This window comes from Coffea arabica, chromosome 6e (assembly GCF_036785885.1).
Source record: "Coffea arabica cultivar ET-39 chromosome 6e, Coffea Arabica ET-39 HiFi, whole genome shotgun sequence".
NCBI lineage: Eukaryota > Viridiplantae > Streptophyta > Magnoliopsida > Gentianales > Rubiaceae > Coffea > Coffea arabica.
In genome coordinates, this window is record NC_092321.1 from 9084452 (window position 1) to 9105666 (window position 21215).

Below are 21215 nucleotides of genomic sequence, written 5' to 3' on the forward strand. Positions count from 1 at the left end.
AAAAGCTAAGACCGCCCACCGCCCACTAACCACCAGCAATTGTTGACTGCCAAAATTGTGAAATTCCAACTGAACCATTGCCACTGAATGGTAAAAGACCAAAAAGCCCCTCAAACTCACAAAAATAACGGCATAACCGGTCCATTTTTCACTGTTTACAAGCGGATTCTCGCTTTATATATGTAAGATTTAATGACCTTGGTTTTCTTTAATATATCACTCTCCTATTTCAAATCTTGGCTTTATTTGTTCACCATCTGTCCATCGCTCAAGTTTTTGATTTTGCAAAGATTAGACGCCCATTTATCTTCCCGGCATATGTGACAGCAAAACACACACACCTGTGCCTCCTATATGTACACCTTTACCGCCCAAACACAGTAGTTTCCAGTTTTCACACCAAGAAAGCGAAGTAGCTGCGAAACTTCAAGACAACAACTCAGACCCATCACTTCATCCCCCCACTCACTTCCCTTCTTCATCACCTCATATTCCCAGATTAAATTCCCAGCTTCTAACAACATTCCACACAGTAAACTATAAGCTTCTTCAAAGCCCACCAACTCAAATACCCTCTGCTGCTCGCTAGCTCATCCCCAGCCATAATCATGGCAGTAAGCAACAATATTACAGCCTTCCTCAACTTCCTCGCACTCATGTGCTCAATTCCCATCATAGCCTCCGGAATATGGCTGGCTTCTAAACCGGACAACGAGTGCATCCACTGGATCCGCTGGCCGGTTGTCTTCTTGGGAATAGCTGTTCTCTTGGTTTCTTTAACCGGCTTCGTGGGTGCCTACTGGAAAAAAGAAGGCCTCCTCGGGCTTTACCTCGTATGCATGGCCATCCTCATAGTACTTCTCCTGGTCTTCCTCATATTAGCTTTTGTTGTCGCCCGTCCCAGCGGCGCCTATGATGTGCCCGGAAAGGGATATCAGGAGTACAGGCTTGAGGGCTTCTCTTCTTGGCTCAGGAATCATATTACTAGCTCTGATAACTGGGGGAATATAAGGGCGTGTTTGGCCGATTCCGGGATTTGTCTTAAGCTTAACGAGGAGTATCCGACTTCTGACCTGTTCTTTAATGCCCACCTCTCTCCTATCCAGGTTATTTCTCTTCTTATTAATTTCTTCAGCCAAGACAATCTTAATTCGGTTCTGTTTTCCTCACCAGAAACAGCAATTTCCACCCTCATATATTGCCTTGTTTGTTTGGAAATTAGGATGGCAGAGATCAGTCAGATTTCGAGATCTATTTTGCTTTCACCACACAAATTATCTGAAACGTCCTTGTAAACCATACAACTCGATTATCCCTTGTAAACCATAGGTTTTTAGGCGACTTTTTTTTTTTTTTCTTTTCCCGCAATCGTCTGTCTTTTAATCTCGCCTGTTATGAATTGCAAAATATCACAATCATCAATTAATTTCAAAATGAATTGGAATATTAGGCTTTTCAACGAGCATCACGAAAAGTCAAAAGGAGCATGGTACTTAATGTTTTTATAGTTAATGAACTTTACATTATTGGAGTAATAGTAGTGATAATGTGATATGGTTTGTCCGACTGTGTAGTGGACAGTAGAACATGGGCGAAGCTTTGCTCCTCGAGAGACCTGTAAAAATTTTATATAGGTATAATTGCAGAGGTTGACATTTGCACTGATCTCCCCTATAGTTTGAAAAATTACACTAACCTCCCCTGAGGTTACTAATCCTTTGCAAATTCAGTCCAAACGATTAAAATATTGTTTTAGGGAGTGAAATTAGAATTTTTTACCAAATTTGTCCTTTGTACTACATGTTCAATGAATGAAAAAAATACTACAAATCAATTAACAATTAATAAACTTTAAGGAGTATAGTTTATAGGTAAATATGTATTACCTATTTAAAGTACCGGTTCTTTATGGGTATTTTACTTTCAAACATTTAATTTAATACAAATATTTACGCTCAAATACATATTTGTATTTACTTTCAAATATTTAATTTTTGTTAAATACAAAAATTACCAATCTCTTTTCCGTAAAAATATTAATATAACACTTTTTCAATTTTAGTTACAAACATTTATGTATTTAATATAAATTAAATGATTCAGAATAAAATGCACATAAAGAGCGAATACTTTACTCGTGTAATGGATGAAAGCCATAAAAAATTAATACTTTATGGGCCATTTATTTTTTTTTAAAAATATTTAATTTATATTAAATAAATAATTTATCGATTTTCTTTTTGCAAAAATATTATTATAACAATTTTTGAATTTTACTTACAAATATTGATATATTTATCATAAATTAAATATTTGAAAGTAAAATACTCGTAAAGAGTTGGTACTTTAAATGAGTAATGCATGTTTGCCCATAAATTATACTCCTTAAAATTTATTAATTGTTAATTGATTTATAGTACTTTGTCATTCATTGGATATGTAGCACAAAGGACAAATTTGGTACAACATTCTAATTTCACTCTCTAAAATAATATTTTAATCGTTTGGACTAAATTTGCAAAGGATTAGTAACCTCAGGGAGGTCAATGTAATTTTTCAAATTACAGAGAAGGTCAGTGCAAATGTCAGAAATCTCAAGGGAGATTTCTGCAATTATCCCTTTTATATATAGCACTACTCTACTCTACTAGGATATTCCAATTGCACTCAACTATTGGACCTACCATGGAAATTTGTTGTCAAGTTACATTCAACTAGATAATTATTCCATGACATAATCAAAATGGGTGTATCTAAACTTTTAGAAATGTCAAAATCTGCGATCATGATTATGCTTGAAATATGACCGCCTCCCCCTAGAAAAAAAAAATTGTCTATATGTAGTCTTTTGATTGATCCAAGTTGTTGATTTGATGATGAATTCAGAAGATTAAGTTTGACATAATCAAGAGTTGGTGACTCCCCTCCTTGTAATAGCATCATCATTTTCCTAGGAAATTGTTGTATGTTTTCATGGCCACCCTAGGAACCATGATATTGAAAAAGAAAAGAAGAAAAGTTTGCAACATATATTATACGTGTTTCCACTTTGCCAGGAATCATTACACAATCAATCTGGATATTTGAGATCAAATATGTGTCTCCGTTAGTAAAGGGTTGCCATCAAAACCACTGAATTTAGTTTAGTGGCCACCAGGAGGGATTTAAATCCCTTCTTGGATTATAGGTAGGGGTTCAAACTCTATTTATAGCAAAAAAAAAATTTAAGAATGATATCATAGTACCGTTTTGATCTAGTTAGATAAGCCTATCTATTAATTCCTACACATAAGCCTCTGATAGTACCGTTTTGATCTAGTTAGATCTGCCTATCTATTAATTCCTACACATAAGCCTCTGTAAGTTCTCGCTTTCCTATAAATTAGGATATAATATGTTATACTTATCGTTGTTAAAAAAAAAAAAAAAAGTAAAGGGTTGCCATCATCTATCTAACAATAATGTATTATTGTGTTGTAACAACCATGTAATAGGCAAATTTGGAGGACCTTTCACGTCTTGTCGGATGTGTTTGTTACATATAGTCTTATTGATGGGACAGACTAATAATCACGTCATTTAATGTCTTGAATTCGTAATACGATGCAGTCCGGGTGCTGCAAGCCTCCAACTGTTTGTGGATACCAATTTGTGAACCCAGTTATGTGGACTAACCCAGCAAACCCAGTGGCAGATGCTGATTGCTCCATCTGGAATAATGACCCCAGCCAACTCTGCTATTATTGCGATTCTTGCAAAGCTGGATTACTGGGGAACCTGAGAAGGGAATGGAGGAGTGTCAACATTATCCTCATAATCACTGTTGTAGTTTTGATATGGGTATATATCATAGCCTGCAGTGCTTATAGGAATGCTCAAACCGAAGGACTGTTCAGCCGATACAAACAGGGTTGGGTATAGACTGTAGAGATTTAATGTACTAGTATCAAATGGACTATTATATTGTGTGTGCTCTCCACTTTTTGGGGCTAGTGGATATGGTCTCTGTAACTTTTTTTTTTTTTTGTTTTGTTATTTTCCCTCCCTCTGTAATTGCATGGTCTTTCTTTATGAGTTGAGGTGTACAACTGTACATATTCCTTTGTACTATTAGATCGAGTTCTAGTGGACTACAAGTAAAGACAAGTCGCGCGGATTGAAATTTTTGATTGCTTTTGTTGTTCCATACTCTGGTAAATTTTGAAGAAAAAAGAGAACGGGAATCGAATTCAAGGAACAACCCTTTACTATAACTCTTTTTTTATTATCAGATTCTTCTCACTCCGCATGTTATTTTGGGGCAACTTGCACCGTTGTTCCCTTAACTTTGGTAGATTTGCGTACGTTATTCTTAAGAGTTTTCCCGGGACCAAAAGTCAGTTATTCTTTCTTTGTTAGTCAATTTCTTTTGTTTGTTGCTGCTGATTGGAATTGAGGTGAATGCACGAAAATGCGCGTTTTGTGTGTGGTGAGAAGTGAATGGAGAGATACATGTTAACTGCATATGGGATTCGAAGACACAGCCACCGACCACACCGACGCGGTCGCGAAAAATTGCTAACTCGTTTACATGACATCTTTTAATTTGTATCAACAAGGAACAGTGACCACTACTGCGTTCAAAGCTGTTGGCAACATTGGGAATTCCCGACCAATCCCATCCTTCCCCAGCCCCAAGGCCCGAAGTACAGCCACTATTATCCAATTGAGCCCTCAAAGAATGATTAAGATTAAGAGTACAGTATTCTTACTAAGTCAGCCCCCCCGCACCCCACCCCCGAAAAAACCCCAACACACATAAATGATAAACCCTTCCCCCAGCCAGTGTTGTGCAAATGCACACAATATACACTTCTCTCTCTCTCTCTCTCACACACACACACACACACACACGTATAAACAGAAGAGAGGTGAGAAGATTTAAAAAGCGGAGAGGAGGATTTGAACTTAGGTTCTTCAATTTATGGAATTTTAACCTTAACTACGAGATGATGGTCACCTTGGCATGTTTAAGGAAATTACTTTTTAGGAGTTTGAACAAATTTCCTTCACATGATATAGCAACATTAATAGGCAGTCAATTTCTACATTCAAACATCTGTTAACAAATAAACAAGGATTGATGTACACAAATTACCAGTGGATACTTTCAGGTTTCAACAAAACAAACTAGGAAGCATAGCTTCTCTCCATAATGCACACTAGAAATGTTGTCCCTATAGTACCTTGGCGAGATAGAATTATAGCACAAAAAGAATAAGCTGAATCAAGAATTTCCTTTCTATAAGCCAGATGTATATAGCCACTCTGGAGATACGTGGCACTAGTTAGCTCTCAAAACGACTCTGGCTTTCAGGCGGCGGCTAGCTTTCTTGAGTACACAACATACATAGGGTCTGACCGTCCAGGGTTTGGAGATATATCTACAGCCTAAAGCAAAGTTAGACAAAATCATAAGAACTCAAGAGCGGGAGAGTTATTCTCCTGAATCTGACGAATATGTTAATTCACGAAAACAATAATAATCCTCACGAACGATCTTGTTTTGAAGAAACTGGGAAAAAAGGCATGGACATGGAGAACATGGAGTATTGTAACTTAATTGGGTAGCCCAGAAATTCCGTGATTAATGCAAAATGCTAAAAAAATCCTGTTTCAGATTTATCAGCTGGTTAGTCTACGAGCTAAAATGATGCAATCACTTGTGTTAAAAGGAACTTCCAAGGCAGGCTAACAGGTTTCAGCAGTACTGAATTTAGTACCTGAGGCGGTTCAAACCCTCCAGCATAATGGAAGTAGGATCCAACAATCATGGCATGATCAGCATCTCCAGTTGATGTCCATATAGAAATTGCTTTTGTCCAGAAACAGCGGTTGGAAAAACTGGTACACAAGCACAAGTCAAGAACTTAAGATCCATGCAGCACAATTCTCAAAACAGAGGCAATTTTTCAGATTATATCTGACAAAATGATTTAGTTTTAGTAAGGTAATATGGACCTTACCTCATAATTTAAAGATTGGCTTGACTAGACAGTCAAAAGTTAAAACATATCAAAATCTAGTAGTAATTAACATAAGCTCACCTCATTATGGCAAGTCCACCTGGTTTAAGGATGCGAGACATCTCCTTAAAAACCTCAATAGGCTTGGTGAGGTAATCAACACTAACCTGCAAGATGTACCATACAAAAGGTCTATTACAAGAAAGGGACAACAAAGACCAACCTATTACTTAGCGTGAGTAAACCCCATAGATTCATACAAATATAAACATAAAATTTCCAGGAAATTAAAATTCCATTGGTCAAGGTGTTTAGCGCACGGTTGTTTGGTTCAGTTTTGAGGAATTATACAAGCTTAGCCAGGTTTGCAGTCATGTACAAGAGAAAAGAGGCAAAGCAACCCCTAGAGATGGACAAGTCAGCACGCATGTGCACAGCCGCACACACAGAGTGCCAAAAGTATCAGAAGAATCAACTGATGATTTCAACTCAGACTTGCTTAGCATGCAATGGATTTTAGTGCTCAATATAAACAGAAAATCAAGGAGTTTATCTCTATAATTAAGTTTGTGATACTGCTAATCTAGATGGAGACCAGACAGATATGCACATAGAATGTGGCAAACAGATATAACAGGGAACTTGCATAAAAGTCTAGTTAAACATAACGTAAAGCAATTAGTTGTCGGTGATGGCCAAGACAGAGTACTTAGGAAAACGGAACGTACCACGTTTGTGATAACATCAAAAGTATTGTCTTCAAATGGAAGTTTCGGGTTAACATTCAAGTCTTGCACAATATATTCTGTCAGAACCTACAGTGAAATTGCGTCAAGATGGCAACCTTTTTTGTCTCATCAGAGGATAAAATGACGTTTAAGTTACATATAACAGTGTTGAGAAAAATTCAAGGCAACTGAATTTTGCACTGTATGCATGTCATATCTCTCTCTGATAATAACACCTCAAGGGCAAATCTCTCTCTCTCTCTCAAGAAGAACCTGATTGAATAAGAAAAGTGGGCATGAAAGGAAGCTAAAGTCATATTTAACATCTTTCTAACTAGTACCCCATTCCTTTGAACACAGTGAACAACTGGGCCAAACTTTAAGTTTTGCTAACAAAATTAATAATGAACTCACAGGATTCCGCTTTAGCTCTTCGTCATTCATTCCCATCCCTACAATGCGGTCTTGCTTATACCCTTTAGGGTAATGGCTGACCTAGATAAATATAATATCAGAATTATGACATGAGATTATGCTCAACAAAGTGTGTGAAGGATGGTAAGACTTGTCTCACCCAGCTGCTGCACATGTCAAGGACAGCCACTCCAGGAGTATTACTAGGAGGCAGAACTTCAGAGTAGTATTTAGTAAGTGCAGCTATAGCTGGGTCATCTATATGTGTCACAAATCTCGGTGTATCATAGAAATATGAATCAGATGACCTGAAAATTTCAATTTCATCCAAAAGTAAGTGAAAAAATTGTCCAAAACATGCAGTGCATGGCATCATTCTGAACTGGCACCATAATTAAGCTTAATCAAGGTGTATAGCTGCTAGACAGTTAATCATCATCAAATTTCCTTAGTCTGTTTGCTATAGTAATCAGACATCCTCAACCAATTAAGCAAGTTTAAGGTGCTGCTTCTGATTATGTTTAACCAACTTCTGGGTTCAAGCTTAAACCTCAAACAGAAAGGGCATGTAAAGCAGAGCAAACCAATTTTGGGTTCTGGTTTTTCAGTATTATGGAGATGAACAATGAGTTGCAATCAGAAATCAAGTTCATTTTCAAGTTTTCTTTTCTTCAAAAATCAGCCCAAAAGTGCCCAGCATTTGAATGTTCCAAACATATATTTCCTGTACTCAAACGTATTTTTGTAAAATCATTTTTTACTTTAATTAAGAATTTTTTACCATTTATTCTGAGGGCCTAGACAAAAGAGCATTTAGCTCGGTTCCTTGATTACGCTACTTTTACACAGAGCTGTCCAAAAATAAAAGAAGCTCTAAGTAATTTACTCATCAAAGCGCTGGAAGTCCCCTTCTTTAAAGGGAAATTGCTCTGGCCAGTCCACATTCTTCAGCACCTTAATATTAAAAGCAATAAGAGAAAAGATGATTGAGTATCAATAAGCAAAATGACTTGAATTGAGCAATCAGCAGAAAGAAGCATAAAATTTTGGAAACTAGAAGTGTATTGCATACCGTGCTATGGTCGAACATCATAACACAAAACTTAGCAGGTATATATAGGGATTGATTAACAGTTCTACTTCTATTACTACACAGAACACCAAGGCATCAAGGATCCCAAAATAGGAGTTAACAAATTTATCGACGTAGGATCTTTAGAAGCAACCAAGGACACTATGACAAACAATTTGAAACACCAAAAAGGACGAAATTTTCTCTAATTCAAGGCGAAACATCTAGCCCCAAAGTTCATGAGACCCCATAACCAAATTCTTGGATAAATAAAAAAAAATCACCAAATGGCCAACCATTCGATCAAGAAATAATTATTATTCGAAATTCAAATGCAGTCCTTCTCCAGAAATAAAAGTCAGGAAAAGAATTGACAGCACCGCAAAATTTGAAGAATAGGAATGTTTACCTCCTCAATAACACCCTTTTGCCTAGCAGAAGCTAAGAAAGCCTTATCACCAAGATTACCAGCCGTACTCATCCACTGTGACCAAAATGACGCTCCTAATCCCAACGCCACCCTCCTGTTTAATCTACAACCACTATTATATTCTGTATTTCTTCTCCTAACAATTCTCACAAGACCAGGAACATAACCCGTTTGACAAAAGCAGGTGACTGAAGTACTGTTAGTCGTTAATGGTAAAGACTGATAAACCCCCGCCAAATTTGGTAGACTCTGCTGTGACTTAGTGCCGAAACGATTAGCCATAGTTTTCCTTCACTACTACACCCAATTAGCTGAAAATATAGCAATGGGCCTAAATCTTTTTTTTTTTTTTTTTTTTTTAAAGTTTGGGAAAATTAATGGGGCTCTTTTGATATCATAGATTCTGTTGAAGGACTAATTCCTTGGCTAGTGATGTCCGTCGCCTTTACGTGGCTGACGTTCTATCACTGTGATGCATATTTAAATTCATATTTATTTTTTGATTTAAAAGATAATCAATCAAGGGTGCATTATGACTTGGATACTACTTTGTAAAGTTGCGTCACCTCTGTCTTTTAGTGTCACTTCTACTACGTGTGTCAATAGGGTCTTGTGGGCCGGGTTTTGAGAAGTTTACATTGGGGTCACACAGTAAAATAGAGCTTTCGGGCTTTGTAACTCAGACACGAGTTCAATTTCCAACGTTCACGTCCCACTCACAAAGAAATTAGAGCTTCGGACCTAATTCGACGGAGTTTTTACTCTCATCGACTTTCTCGTAGATTAGAATAGATTAGGTTATAATAATGTTATCGTTGCAACAAAAAAAAAATATGAAAGTTCAGTTTTAATTACCTCAGCACATTTCCCATAGGAACTAGGAAGCCTTTTTTCCCTTTTCGGGTAACGTGCTACTCCAAAAAAATAAACTTGGAATAAGAGAGTCAGCTTTCATGCAATAAGACTACGATGGATGGACGATGAAGCATAGATTTAAAAATAAAGTAGTTTAGACACAGAAATAAAACCAAAGATCTTTTTCGCACATTTTCAAGAGGTTGGCAGTCCGTAAAAGCCCTCCACTGCGAAAATTATCTCTTGAATTTTTTCGTATGCACAAGGCAAATGCTAAAAGTTGAGCTATTATTGATGTCACTAATCCTTATATATAGGCCAAGAACTTCCACCAAATATTTGATCTGTTAGAAAAGCAAGTATACTGGTGTATACAAACAAAAAGCAGCACAATCTAATTAAAGTAAACATTTTATGCTATTGTATATTGATCTGTCAAAAAGATAGCAGTTGAACATGATGTACAGACGAGCAGCATTCTGTAATTCAAATAAACAGTCTATGATGGTGAAATAGTATCTCTGATTGGATAATGAACGGCAAATATAATACAAGTAGAGTACCTACCATCTTACTTATAAGGTTACAATGCTTGCAAGCTAGCGCCACCTAAAACTATAATATTAATGTGCAAGTCAAGTAAGAATCCTACGTCGAAGTCTATTGGCTAAAAGCCTAACTTGTTTACGTATACACCTGCAAAGAGCAGGAAATTGAAAGTAATTTATCTCCTCCTGGAAGCTAGCTAGCTAGATAAAGAAAAAGAAAAGGGACATCAGAAATGACTTAAGGTAACTGGTTTAGAATAGCAAGTTTTACATCAAAATCAATACATTATAGCCATATATATATAGGAGAAGAAAGTGTAGGGAGTGGCTGAGTAAGAGGGGACGTAACTGCAATGGTTTTGATAATTGATGTTTGAACCAGAGAGAAATGTCACGGTACTTGTGATGATCTTCTAGAATAACTCAGTTTTAGCGTCCTGTCCGATCGAGTTGATATCAATGAGGATTCTTGCCCTTTTCTTTGGCTACAAACTTTGTAACAGCATTTGTGCCGGATCAGACTACTTTTACGGTGCATGCATGTAACTAGATCTTTTTTTTTTTGCATTTTGGATGCATGTGGCGGCACTAACCTTTGCGAAACAGAAAAGAGCCGGATCTCTGGACGCCTTAGCCATTATCAGCCACGGCCGGAATGGGATTCTGGTCCTCCATTGCCATTTGGTGGAAATGCCATCCTCTATAAAGGACATCTTGTTGTGCAATGTGCGTCTTTTGCATCCTTCTTTGGTTGCCAATTAATAAGGTGGTTGATGGGAAAGTGCAAAGAAGGCTACCCTTTTTGGACTTGGATGTACAACTAACAACCCTCCTCCGTTCAGTGGTAAATTTGTTGATCTAGGAGGAGGTTACTTTTGTTTTCTCTACCGGGCCAATGTAGCCGGAGATGGAGCCATGGGGGAACTTTCAGATTCTAAATATGCGAGGCCGTCTACTGGTCTGTTTCCCATCGTAAAACAACGAAGGTTCCCGTTCCCCTGAATTGACTTGGGCTCTCACCTATTTAGCTGTGGAACATTTACCATTATGGTAGAGATTGCGAACACGTTTTCTTCTTCTCTTCTTGCGTAAAACGCTAAAAGCCCTCCAGCATGAAAAGTTGCTATTTTTATTAGTTTTTTAGAAAAATTTACAATTGTGGTTTGATATGTAACTACATGTAAAATAAAAAGTGATAGAAAAATATACTTTTATGAAAAAACAGCAATCCAAAAAGTGATAGAAAAATATATTTATCAAAAATGCTTTTATGAAAAAACAGCAATGCCTTAATGTGTTTCTAATTCTTATTGCTATAGGCCAAAAACTTCCCACCAAATACTCTTTTTCTAGTGGAAAATCACGTATACTATAATATATACAAACAAAACATTATTATACTCTAATTAAGTAACGAATTTTATATATGATTTTTTTGAAAGCAGTTACGAATCTTATGATATTGAAACGTCAGCAGAGCTAGTAACAGAACAATAGTTTACAGCCAGCAGCATATTCTAATCAAAGTACGCAGTCTATGATAATTGATAAGGGGCAGGGACGGTCATCCGTTCATGGCCAGGATTTGGCCATAAAAAATTGTATGATCCAAATCACGTATTGTACCTTGATTTTCATAATATGTGTGGGGCACACAAAATTTTGTTGTAAAGTTACACATTATGTAAATAAAATTACACCGTATATAAATAAAATTACGCGATGTGCAAAATACACAAAATCGCCGGCCGTTCCTGCCTGTGGTCCAATTGGATCCCGGATTGGACACTGAAAGGCAATATAACAGTAGAGTAGTGTCTTAAAATGCTTGCAAGCTAGCACCAACTAAATATACAATATGCAAGTCGAACCAAGAATCCCACGTCCACGTCTACTGGGCTAAAAGCGTAGGTTCTTTACATAATTGCATCTTACTCTTTTTAGGTGATTAGTACTTGCAAAGCATGAATCATACTTTGAAAGTAGTAATTATCTCCCTCTGAAAGATTGGTAAGTAAAAGGAAAGGATATCAGAACAGAAGCTAACTAGAAGTTACAGTAACCGGTTTAGAACATCAAACTCAATACACTAGGAGAAGATTCTTGCATCTATAATATTTCAGTTTTAGCATATCATGCCCAAGTTGATATCAAAGAAGATTCTTGCACTTTCTTTTTGGCCACAATTAAACTTTTGTAGTAGTGGCATTTATGCTTGGATCATGGCTGCCCCGACATTTTTCCATCACGTTTTAATGTGCCTTATTTGGATTCTATTCTATGGTGCGAGAATGTAGGCCTTGTTTGGCCAGCAAGTTTTTGATTAAGTTTATCTGTTACAAGTTTTTTAACAACTTTAGATACAGTAATTCCAAAAAACTTTTCAAAAATTTTAAATTATACACTTCAATAGTAAATTACAGTAAAATTTTAAACAAACACCCAAAAAAACTCATTTACCAAACGGGACCATAATTCTCTGGAATACACTGTTCAAACAAAAGCAATGAATTTTTAAAAATTAATCGATTTTGTTTATGCACACCATTACTAGTATATGATTGAACTTAATATTATTTGACTTTCATTGTTTTACAAGTCAAATTGGTATGGTGTCTTGAAACTTCGCATCTTAAAGTCATTTTTCGTAATTTTACCATCCATAAAAATGTTATCGAGAAAACCACCAGCCTTTGGGTTGGTGGTCACCACTAAGCCATTTAAGATTTGGTGGGATGGGAGGAACCCTTGCCTGCCACCAATTGTCACATTAAGTGGCTTCTTAAAAAATTCAAAACGGGTTCAGTCCCCACCAGCCTCCTAGATCCAATTGGGTTTTCACTTAAATTAGGATAGTATAGGATTCTATAGACAAAGTGACAATTGATTATATTTTTCAATCACCTTTTTATCTTCCATACATTAAAAAATTATATATATTTTTATAAAAACTTCAAAAAATAAATAAAATCTCATTTGATTTATATCTTGCCAAATAATCTATAGCCTACATGAAAAAGGCAAATTGGACCACTATGATGGATCTTAACCTATATGAAGTTATGAACATCTTTAATTCATAGGAGCCTAGTCACGTGACATACATGATACCTTTTTTCCCTTGTTTTTTGGGTTGTAAACATCTACCTCGAAGAGTAGGAAAACCTATTAAGATCAAACTCGTAGACGGGACAAATAATCACAATAATCATATCATAGTTTGATTGAACCTAATGACAGCTGTATCCCAATCAATTTATGAATAAACGTAGGCAATTGTACCTCCTCCTCCTCCTCCTCCTCCTCCTCCTCCTCCTCCTCTCCATCACATCCCCATCCTGAAAGTAAAATAAAATAAAATAAAATAAAAAGTAACTTTTTATGTGGTATCAATATATACACGAGCCGATTTAGATATACGTCACACATGATTTTAACACTTGCAGTATAAAATTAAAATATTTTGTTGTTGCCACGTAAGTTTTGCGTGCCTTAAACAGCGTTACTCGCTCAAATGTGTGATTATATAATTGGTAAAAGACTGGTTGATTCCTAATTTTGGTTGCATTTACGTAAAGCAACAAAGTTGACCTCACATAGTTGTATTGTGTCGTTTGATTATTACAACATGAAACTAATGTCCAATGTGCAGGAAATGTCCCCAGGTCGTTTGGGGCATGGGGTCTCCTTTCTAATAATTCGTGTTTGTTTTTTTGCATGCTTTGATGTCATCACGTTATACTTTTACTTGTTTTTTTAATACAAAATTGTGGCAGTAGTACTTCTCAATGCTAATGATAGAGCACAAAGTAGTACGGCTGTAGAGCATCCAACCGGATTTCATTTCTTTTTTTTTTTTTTCTGGGTAACAATTATGATGCAACAAACCCAATTTGTAATTTTGTCTTGGAAGGGATTGGGGGCTAAATTCTGGCCAAAAACCATAAGTTAGATGCTGAAAATTTGTATCTACAAGAACTTTGAAAGTGGGTTAAGGGAAGAATTGGGAAGAATTTTCTTTCTTTAAGGGGGAAAAATTGGCTGTAATTTTGCAATCCTCTCTTCTATACAACGATTCTCTCCAATTTGTTCCAAGACTTGTCCGCGCACGCATAGTATTGCCCATTTGCAGTTTGAGCATAATTGCTGGGTCAAGACAACCTGATTTTCAATTGCACTTTGTCCGTGGATGAAGATTTTGAATATTTTAAACGTTTACGTCAATAGCTCCAAAAATTGTGTATATAGTATGTATGATGGAATAAAATTTTTAAGTAGTATTTAGACTATGAGTTGCGTAATTCATTTAAACCAGAAAAAACTTAAAAAGTTGCTTAACTTAGTTGCAGACGCATACTGGTAAGCTTGTTTGGTGATGGTCACTTTGGGTAGTCATTAATCTTTGAGAAATGTTTATTGTACTCAATTTTTTGTTAATCGCACTTTCACTATCATTTTTATTATATGATTTTTATTTATTAAATTATGAAAAATCATTCAATACGTTTCTCACATTTTGTAAAATAACTTTTTTCATCCCTTACTTTTAAAAATGTAATTTTATGTCCCTTACAAATTCATATTGGTTAAATTTAGTCTCTATATAGGTTTTTGACTAGTTTTTGGCTGGAATCTAGCATGTGCCTTGCACATGGTCATTTTGAGGGGTAAAATTGTCAAACATATTCCACATAATTTGATCCATAGTCCCTCATATTTCACAAAATGAATTTTTTCGTCCCTTACATTTCACAAAATAAAATTTTTCATTCCTCACACATTGCAAAATGAAAGTTTTCTTCTCTTATTGATCATATGGACGATAGTCTTTTCTTATTTTTGAATACTTATTTATATATATATATATATATTTGATTTCACATGAACAGTACAAATAACATGTAATATATCTTTATTCAATTTCATCTGAATAAGTTAATTGTAGTTGTAAATGAAATCAAATATAGATATATTACATGCTATTCGTACTGTTCAGATGAAATCAAATAGATGTATACATGGATTAAAAAAAAAGAAACTATTTGTACACATGATCAATGAGAGATGAAAAAAATTCATTTTTTTAAAAATGTGAGGGACAAAAAAATTTATTTTGTAAAATGTGAGGGATGAAAAAATATGTGAAATTTGACTTGACAATTTTGTTTCTAAAAAATGATCATGTGCAAGACATGTGGTATATTCCAACCAAAAACTAGTTGAAAACCTAGCAAATTTGATCAATATGAATTTGTAAGGGACGTAAAATTACACTTTTAAAAGTGAGGGACGAAAAAAGTCATAATGCAAAATGCGATGGACGTTTACCGTCTTGAATGATTTTTCCTTAAATTATATGACAAACCAAATAACGAAAATACAATTAACAAAAGTAAGGTGCGATTAATATTTCCTTAATCTTTAACCTTCGCCAAAATAGAGCCAGCTATAACCAAATGAAGCAAACGCACGTAAAGAAAAACGAAGGCCTTATCATTGTGCATCCCTTCTTAGGTTCCCCTTTCATCCACCCACTCGAAAAGTATTCTAGTCAAAGTTATTATGCAGTACCATCCCCAATCAAATAAGCAAGAAACTCAAATAGCAAAAGCACATTTGACTTTACATAATAAATAATATCTATACAATAAATATATAAAAGGAGAATAACATATTATGTATGTGTGTAAACATACAGTATCACTTTTTAAAACTTTTAATGTACCTTTAATTATAAGGGCAAATTGGTCCCAATATATTCCAAAAAAAAAAAAACTACGCACAATCAGATATTACTTTAAGATCAAATTACAACTTTCTCACACTAATTCCCTCACATTCTCACTTTTTCCTTCACAACTTTTTTTTTTTTTTTTTTTAAAAAGAATAACTTCCTTTAGAGTAGTAATTAGATATTTTAGATAAATACATGTATGTCTATCATGATATGTAACTTAATATGAAAAAAATAATACACCATACATTTTATTGAAAAAAAAACACACATCTACATCTACGGTGTGCCAAAACACACTAGTTTCAGGATTAAGTGTCATGTAACCAATGCCTATCTCGACCTTTAAATTCTATGGACTGGAATTAACCTAGCGCTCTGATTTCTTGGTCATGAATACTTTACAGGGATCCATGTCATATTCTGCAACTTCTTCTTCTTCTTCTTCTTCATTTTTTAGCCCCTCTCGGTGCAACTTACGCACGATTATTGCAATTTGCATACAGTCCCAGGAATTTTTCATGCAGGTATAAACAACCGCTCATAGCCATTGAGTGCACAACTCATCATTGCTTCCAATGCAAACTGTATCCATCCCATTCCTATCTTTATCACCAAAAAACAAAAACAGTAAGAACACTATAAATACCCCATGATGCCAGCCTCTTTCCTTCCCCTTCCTCCTCTCCTCTCCTCTCCTGTCCTCCCGTTCTGTACTTCTAATTTCTAAAGCTCTAAACTCCTCCATGCCGTTCAATTTCACGATCTCCTCCTCCTCTGGCAAGACTGATACATGATAAATCACTCACGCACAAATAAACGATTATCCATTTCATCCCACCTCATCTCCACCACACTCCTCAATCAATTACTTACAAATATATCCACGTCCTCTCACTTTCAGTAACCAGAAAAAGAAAAAGCACGGCCCCCCTACTTCCCAGAAGAATTAGCACGACAAAAACAAAGAAAATACTACTACGACATTCCAGAAAAAAGAGAACCGTACAATCATCAAAATGGATCATCTCAAATTTGTAATACCAGCCAGTGAGGCTGAATCGGTGGCCCAATCATTGGGTCTCCCCTCCGTCCTCCACCTCCTCCCCACCTTGGTTCAACCGGCCCAGTCCCTTGCTCGTCCTCCCATCTCCAAATTCCCCGTCGGGGCCGTCGGCCTCGGCTCCGACGGCCGCGTTTTTATAGGCGTCAATCTCGAGTTTCCTGGTCTCCCCTTAAATCAATCCGTCCACGCAGAGCAGTTCCTCTGCAACAACCTCGCCGTCCATGGCTGCCCTCGCCTCATTGCTCTCGCCGTCTCCGCCGCCCCTTGTGGCCACTGCCGCCAGTTCTTCCAAGAACTCCGGGATTCTTCCTCTCTCCAAATCCTCATCACCTCCGACCACCCAAATCAAAACTTTTCAAAATCTCCCCTCCCCTTTAAGCCATTGCCGGAATTCTTAACCAACCCATTTGGCCCCTGTGATCTGTTGGATAAAGAATCTCCCCTCCTCCTCGAACCCCATAGCAATGGGCTATCTTTTGATACTTCCCGAAAACACGCAAATTTGTGCAATGGATATTCAAAAGAATCCGAACTTGATGGGAACTTTAAAAATTTAAGCAATGGGTTTAACGGAGAGCTGGAAGAAAGTGAGGCCCTTCTGAGGATAGAAGCATTGGAGGCTGCCAACAAGTCACATGCACCGTATAGCGGGTGCCCATCCGGGGTGGCCCTGATGGATCCCGAAGGGAAGGTGTACAGGGGATCATATATCGAGTCTGCAGCATATAATCCGAGTTTGGGGCCGGTTCAGGCTGCACTGGCGGCGTATATAGCTTGGGGAGGAGCTGGATACGAGAGGATTGTGGCGGCAGCTCTGGTGGAGAGGGAAGGTGCTAAAGTCAGTCATGAGGATACTGCGAGGTTGCTGTTTAAGAGGGTCTCACCTAAGTGTGAGTTTAGGGTGTATCATTGCTCTTCTGTTGAGAATGGATGTAAAAAATCTTCAGAATGATCTGAGGTAACAAATAGTATTCAGGGTAGATGCTGTGATTGAATTGCCTGCAATTGTGGATTTTGTACGTCAGATATCTCTATCGGAAGTGAAGGGATGAGTCAATAATATTTGAGAATCTAATAAGTTCTTCGTTTCTATAAATTTTTGTTTTTGGTGTGTGTGTGTGTTTCCTGTTTTCATGGGATACTAGTTGCATAGGCTATATGTGTATCATTGCAATTGCTATGTGATCTCTTCACTTGAACTCGCTCCTACTCCCTGCGCTTATGGATAGTGATCCCAATATAAACTAGAGTTTCGAAGGAATAGAATTTGAAAAAGCTTAGCATCTGCTGATTCACAGAACAATCCCGGATGACAACTGGTGCGGCCGTGCAGGTATAGCCGTACAAGTAAAGCATGACTCTGTTATTATTGTCTGCGGACCAGTTAATGTTGTTTGAGGTGTATAATTACTAAATAATTAGTAATTTTATTATGCTTTTCTGGATTTGGATTTCCACGTTACTTTATTAGAATTTGCGCCGGAAATTCTATGCCCCCCCCCCCCCCCCCCCCCCCCGATTAAGTTGCGTATGAGGAGTTGTGAGATAATTTGGTTGGAGGTAGAGCAGTCTGAGTAGGATCTCCACTATCTGAACTTTTACAAAGCTAACTATTTGTGGCAAGCTGAAGTGGACAAATCCGCCACTTTTTGTATATGAGATGAGCTGCAAAATCCTATCTATAACTTCACAGTAAGCCCAGTAACATATTTTCAGCTACGCAGAAAGCAGAAAGCAGGGGACAAAGATGAAGAAGGAAGAGTTAGTGGTGCTGGTGCAAATTGTTGTTCTAAGACGATACAAAGTTTCTGCACCCCACTCTTGGCCACTTGACAACATGCATAAAACTCATTTGACTGTCTTCTAGCCCTTGCAACTTAAAGAAGCTGCAGGAAACAGTAATTAGACAGTAAGAATGGCCTGAAGGAATGGATTTTAGGAGATATGAATGCTGTAGCTTTCTCCGGGTTGAGCACCTTGATTTTGAAGTGCAAGAAAGTTCTGGTTAAGCTGTCAATTTTTCGAGGCTATCGAGGAGAGAAACCAGGTGGCTTTTGGACACTTTTCACATGAAAATGCTCTCCTACCTGGTTCTACAACCACCCAAAAGAATGTGGGTCAAAGAAGTGCTAGAATCCGTCACGTTTCTGTTTGGTAGGTACCATGCATTTGCAGCGCTTCTTTTCCACCAACATTGTTCGAATCAAACTCCGGTGTTATACTAAAGTAAACAACTCTAAATCAAGATTAGATTAAACTAGCCATTTGTGAGTTTCGCGGTAACTTGTGTGGAATTTCTTCGTGCAGATTCCTAGGTGCCGTGTGGGGCTTTTTTGACACTTCGACTTGGAATTCTTGCCCGTTATGTTATGTTTAAGGTGGTGATGCATGGTTGACCGAGTAAAGCACTTGGGAGGCATATGAAGGTCCTGGGAAGCCCTCTAGTTATAAAATGCTACTCGAATTTCTTTTTTGCCAATTAGGTCGATTGATGGTCGAGCTTGACTAAATCAACATCTGGCGTTTAATAATGTGTGCTATTTAGCATATTCTTTGCTCTAGAATTGTAGTGAACGCAGAATTGCAGTGTGTACTAATGAATTCTCTCTCTTTCGCACGTTTTTCTCTGCATTCTGTACATGTAGCTGACTTTGCTAAATCTGTCCCAACATTTGGTGGTTGGAGGCTGGACCTGATCCCCGCTGTTTGTATTAGAAAAATAAATGCTTATACTACTACTATTTACTTTATATGGCCGTTCATATTGCTGTTCTGCTTTGAACATATGAATGGTTTTAATGTTACATTTTCCTAATCTTGAACCTTTTAAATTGAAGGAGAATCTGATTTGTTACCATAAAACACTCCGGCCGGAATATGGGTTTTAGCATTTGATCAGAAATCGTTCCTCAAACAGAAAAGATGAAGGGGAGGCATATTCGTCAAAGATGGCAATGGCTCAGCGACAATGGGGGTGTCCTTTAAAACAATCCGAAATTAAAAGCAGCGAAATGGATAATTAGATCAGCATATTGCAGAATTTATAGATTTTATTTCAATTGTTTTCGTTGTTGCTATATATATATATTTTGGAGAGTGAATGAAGGATACAGTGTCTATTTACTAATCAACCCCATAATCAACAACAGAAGCAGAAGTCGGCAATTCTACAGTCACAACAGCATGCCATGTAAGTAGGAGCATGCAAGTAATAGATTTTCATTCATGTATCTACATATTATCTTCCCAGTTGATAAGAATGAGTATGAAACAGAAGGGAGACTTTCCCTGATTTCTGGTAAAATTGCTTGATCCAACACCAATTATAAAACTGAACCATGGATTTTCTCAATACTGCAATTCCCAAGATCTTGGAACCACAAACTGAAATTACAATTTGATTGTTATGCAACGACGTATACGAGCTTTATTTACGAAGATGAAGAAAAAGAAGCAGCAGCAGTCTCCATTAAATCCAGCCTCGTAGGCCCTCCAACACCTTCGTTCCCATACACGTTCAAATCTTCAGTCATCCTAAACGCCCCATGCACCACCACCACCGCCAACCCTACAGCAACCCCCACCACCACGTTCAGGGTCGTGCGAGTCACCAACAAAACCACCGTAGAAATGGACAGAATGGTCAGGACCACGCGTTCATCCACAGCATAACCAAAAACAACGATCGGGTCATCGCGAAGGAAATAGAGGAAAAGCCATGCAACCATCACGACAGTGAAGACGATGAGCGAGACAGGGTGCCATAATAAGCTGAGGAAAAGCACAAAGAGAACGATCATGGCATAGTTCATGTGGAAATATGCCACATTGGTGTTGATGCGCGAGAGCGAGTGTTGGAAGCCATCAGGGAATGAAAAGGAAGAGAGCATTTCATTCCATGGGCGTCTTTTGCCAAGATCTGATCTGACTCTGTCCAATCGGTCGGCATAGAAGTCTGATGTGGGGATTGTGCCGTACATTGTCGTCATCTTCTTGAAGATTGGAATAGAAATTAACTTCCGTGGTGGGAGAAGAAGAAGAGGCCACGGGGTAATTGGAGTTGGCGATGGAAGGAGTTACAGGTTCTTGACATTAATTTCAGGAGGAGAGAAGTAAAAAAGATAAGCAAAAGTCGAGGAAGTTGTTTGTTGCACCTAGTGAGTCATGATTACAAGTGCAAAGTTAATTATCCGACTTCATCAACGGTAGATTATGCATAAAAAGGCACATTCTAGAAGGATTACCACCGTCAAATGCACGATGCCAATACAAACTTTCAATGCTTTTAATGCATAACCTTTGACAGAGCATTTTGCCTATAACAATTTCACCAGGGAAAAAAAATGTACCACTACTTCGTATA

General features: G+C 37.3%; 4 protein-coding genes and 1 long non-coding RNA gene across 7 annotated transcripts; 3 read left to right on the forward strand and 2 right to left on the reverse strand.

The window, feature by feature from the left end:
- Positions 1–236: 236 nt before the first annotated feature.
- Positions 237–4164, forward strand: LOC113696169 (tetraspanin-2). The gene is made up of 2 exons (XM_027215545.2): positions 237–1106; positions 3610–4164. Exons 1-2 carry the CDS (start codon positions 609–611, stop codon positions 3919–3921), a joined length of 810 nt encoding a protein of 269 aa, XP_027071346.1. The 5' UTR covers positions 237–608; the 3' UTR covers positions 3922–4164.
- Positions 4165–5058: 894 nt separating this feature from the next.
- Positions 5059–9020, reverse strand: LOC113694906 (uncharacterized). 3 transcript variants are annotated; one of them, XM_027213820.2, is made up of 8 exons: positions 8629–9018; positions 8034–8101; positions 7308–7455; positions 7148–7228; positions 6734–6820; positions 6087–6172; positions 5763–5883; positions 5059–5430 (listed from the first exon to the last, which is right to left on the reverse strand). In XM_027213820.2, the coding sequence occupies exons 1-8, from the start codon at positions 8929–8931 to the stop codon at positions 5353–5355; spliced, it is 972 nt and encodes a 323-aa protein (XP_027069621.1). In that variant the 5' UTR covers positions 8932–9018; the 3' UTR covers positions 5059–5352. The 3 variants fall into 3 exon arrangements, with proteins under 3 accessions (XP_027069621.1, XP_027069623.1, XP_027069622.1); XM_027213821.2 differs by having other exon boundaries at positions 5369–5650; positions 8629–9019; XM_027213822.2 differs by lacking the exon at positions 6734–6820 and having other exon boundaries at positions 5102–5430; positions 8629–9020.
- Positions 9021–16182: 7162 nt separating this feature from the next.
- LOC113694689 (cytidine deaminase 1-like) lies at positions 16183–17948 on the forward strand. Its single transcript, XM_027213542.2, has one exon. It carries the CDS (start codon positions 16806–16808, stop codon positions 17802–17804), a length of 999 nt encoding a protein of 332 aa, XP_027069343.1. The 5' UTR covers positions 16183–16805; the 3' UTR covers positions 17805–17948.
- Positions 17949–18381: 433 nt separating this feature from the next.
- Positions 18382–20156, forward strand: LOC113691420 (uncharacterized). Its single transcript, XR_011816921.1, has 2 exons — positions 18382–19006; positions 19160–20156. It is a non-coding gene; the product is annotated as an uncharacterized lncRNA (long non-coding RNA).
- Positions 20157–20283: 127 nt separating this feature from the next.
- On the reverse strand, positions 20284–20841 carry LOC113692896 (PRA1 family protein F3-like). Its single transcript, XM_027211503.2, has one exon. It carries the CDS (start codon positions 20839–20841, stop codon positions 20284–20286), a length of 558 nt encoding a protein of 185 aa, XP_027067304.2.
- Positions 20842–21215: the final 374 nt, after the last annotated feature.

Excerpts from the sequence above, each read along its gene's own strand:
- LOC113692896 (XM_027211503.2), bottom strand. The coding sequence starts at position 20,841 with ATGACGACAATGTACGGCACAATCCCCACATCAGACTTCTATGCCGAC.
- LOC113694689 (XM_027213542.2), top strand. The coding sequence starts at position 16,806 with ATGGATCATCTCAAATTTGTAATACCAGCCAGTGAGGCTGAATCGGTG.
- LOC113694906 (XM_027213820.2), bottom strand. The coding sequence starts at position 8,931 with ATGGCTAATCGTTTCGGCACTAAGTCACAGCAGAGTCTACCAAATTTG. Across the intron at positions 8,102-8,628 it reads AAAAGGGTGTTATTGAGGAG|GTGCTGAAGAATGTGGACTG; the intron begins GTAAACATTCCT and ends TTTAATATTAAG. Across the intron at positions 5,884-6,086 it reads GGTGGACTTGCCATAATGAG|TTTTTCCAACCGCTGTTTCT; the intron begins GTGAGCTTATGT and ends CTTGTGTACCAG.
- LOC113696169 (XM_027215545.2), top strand. The coding sequence starts at position 609 with ATGGCAGTAAGCAACAATATTACAGCCTTCCTCAACTTCCTCGCACTC. Across the intron at positions 1,107-3,609 it reads CCCACCTCTCTCCTATCCAG|TCCGGGTGCTGCAAGCCTCC; the intron begins GTTATTTCTCTT and ends AATACGATGCAG.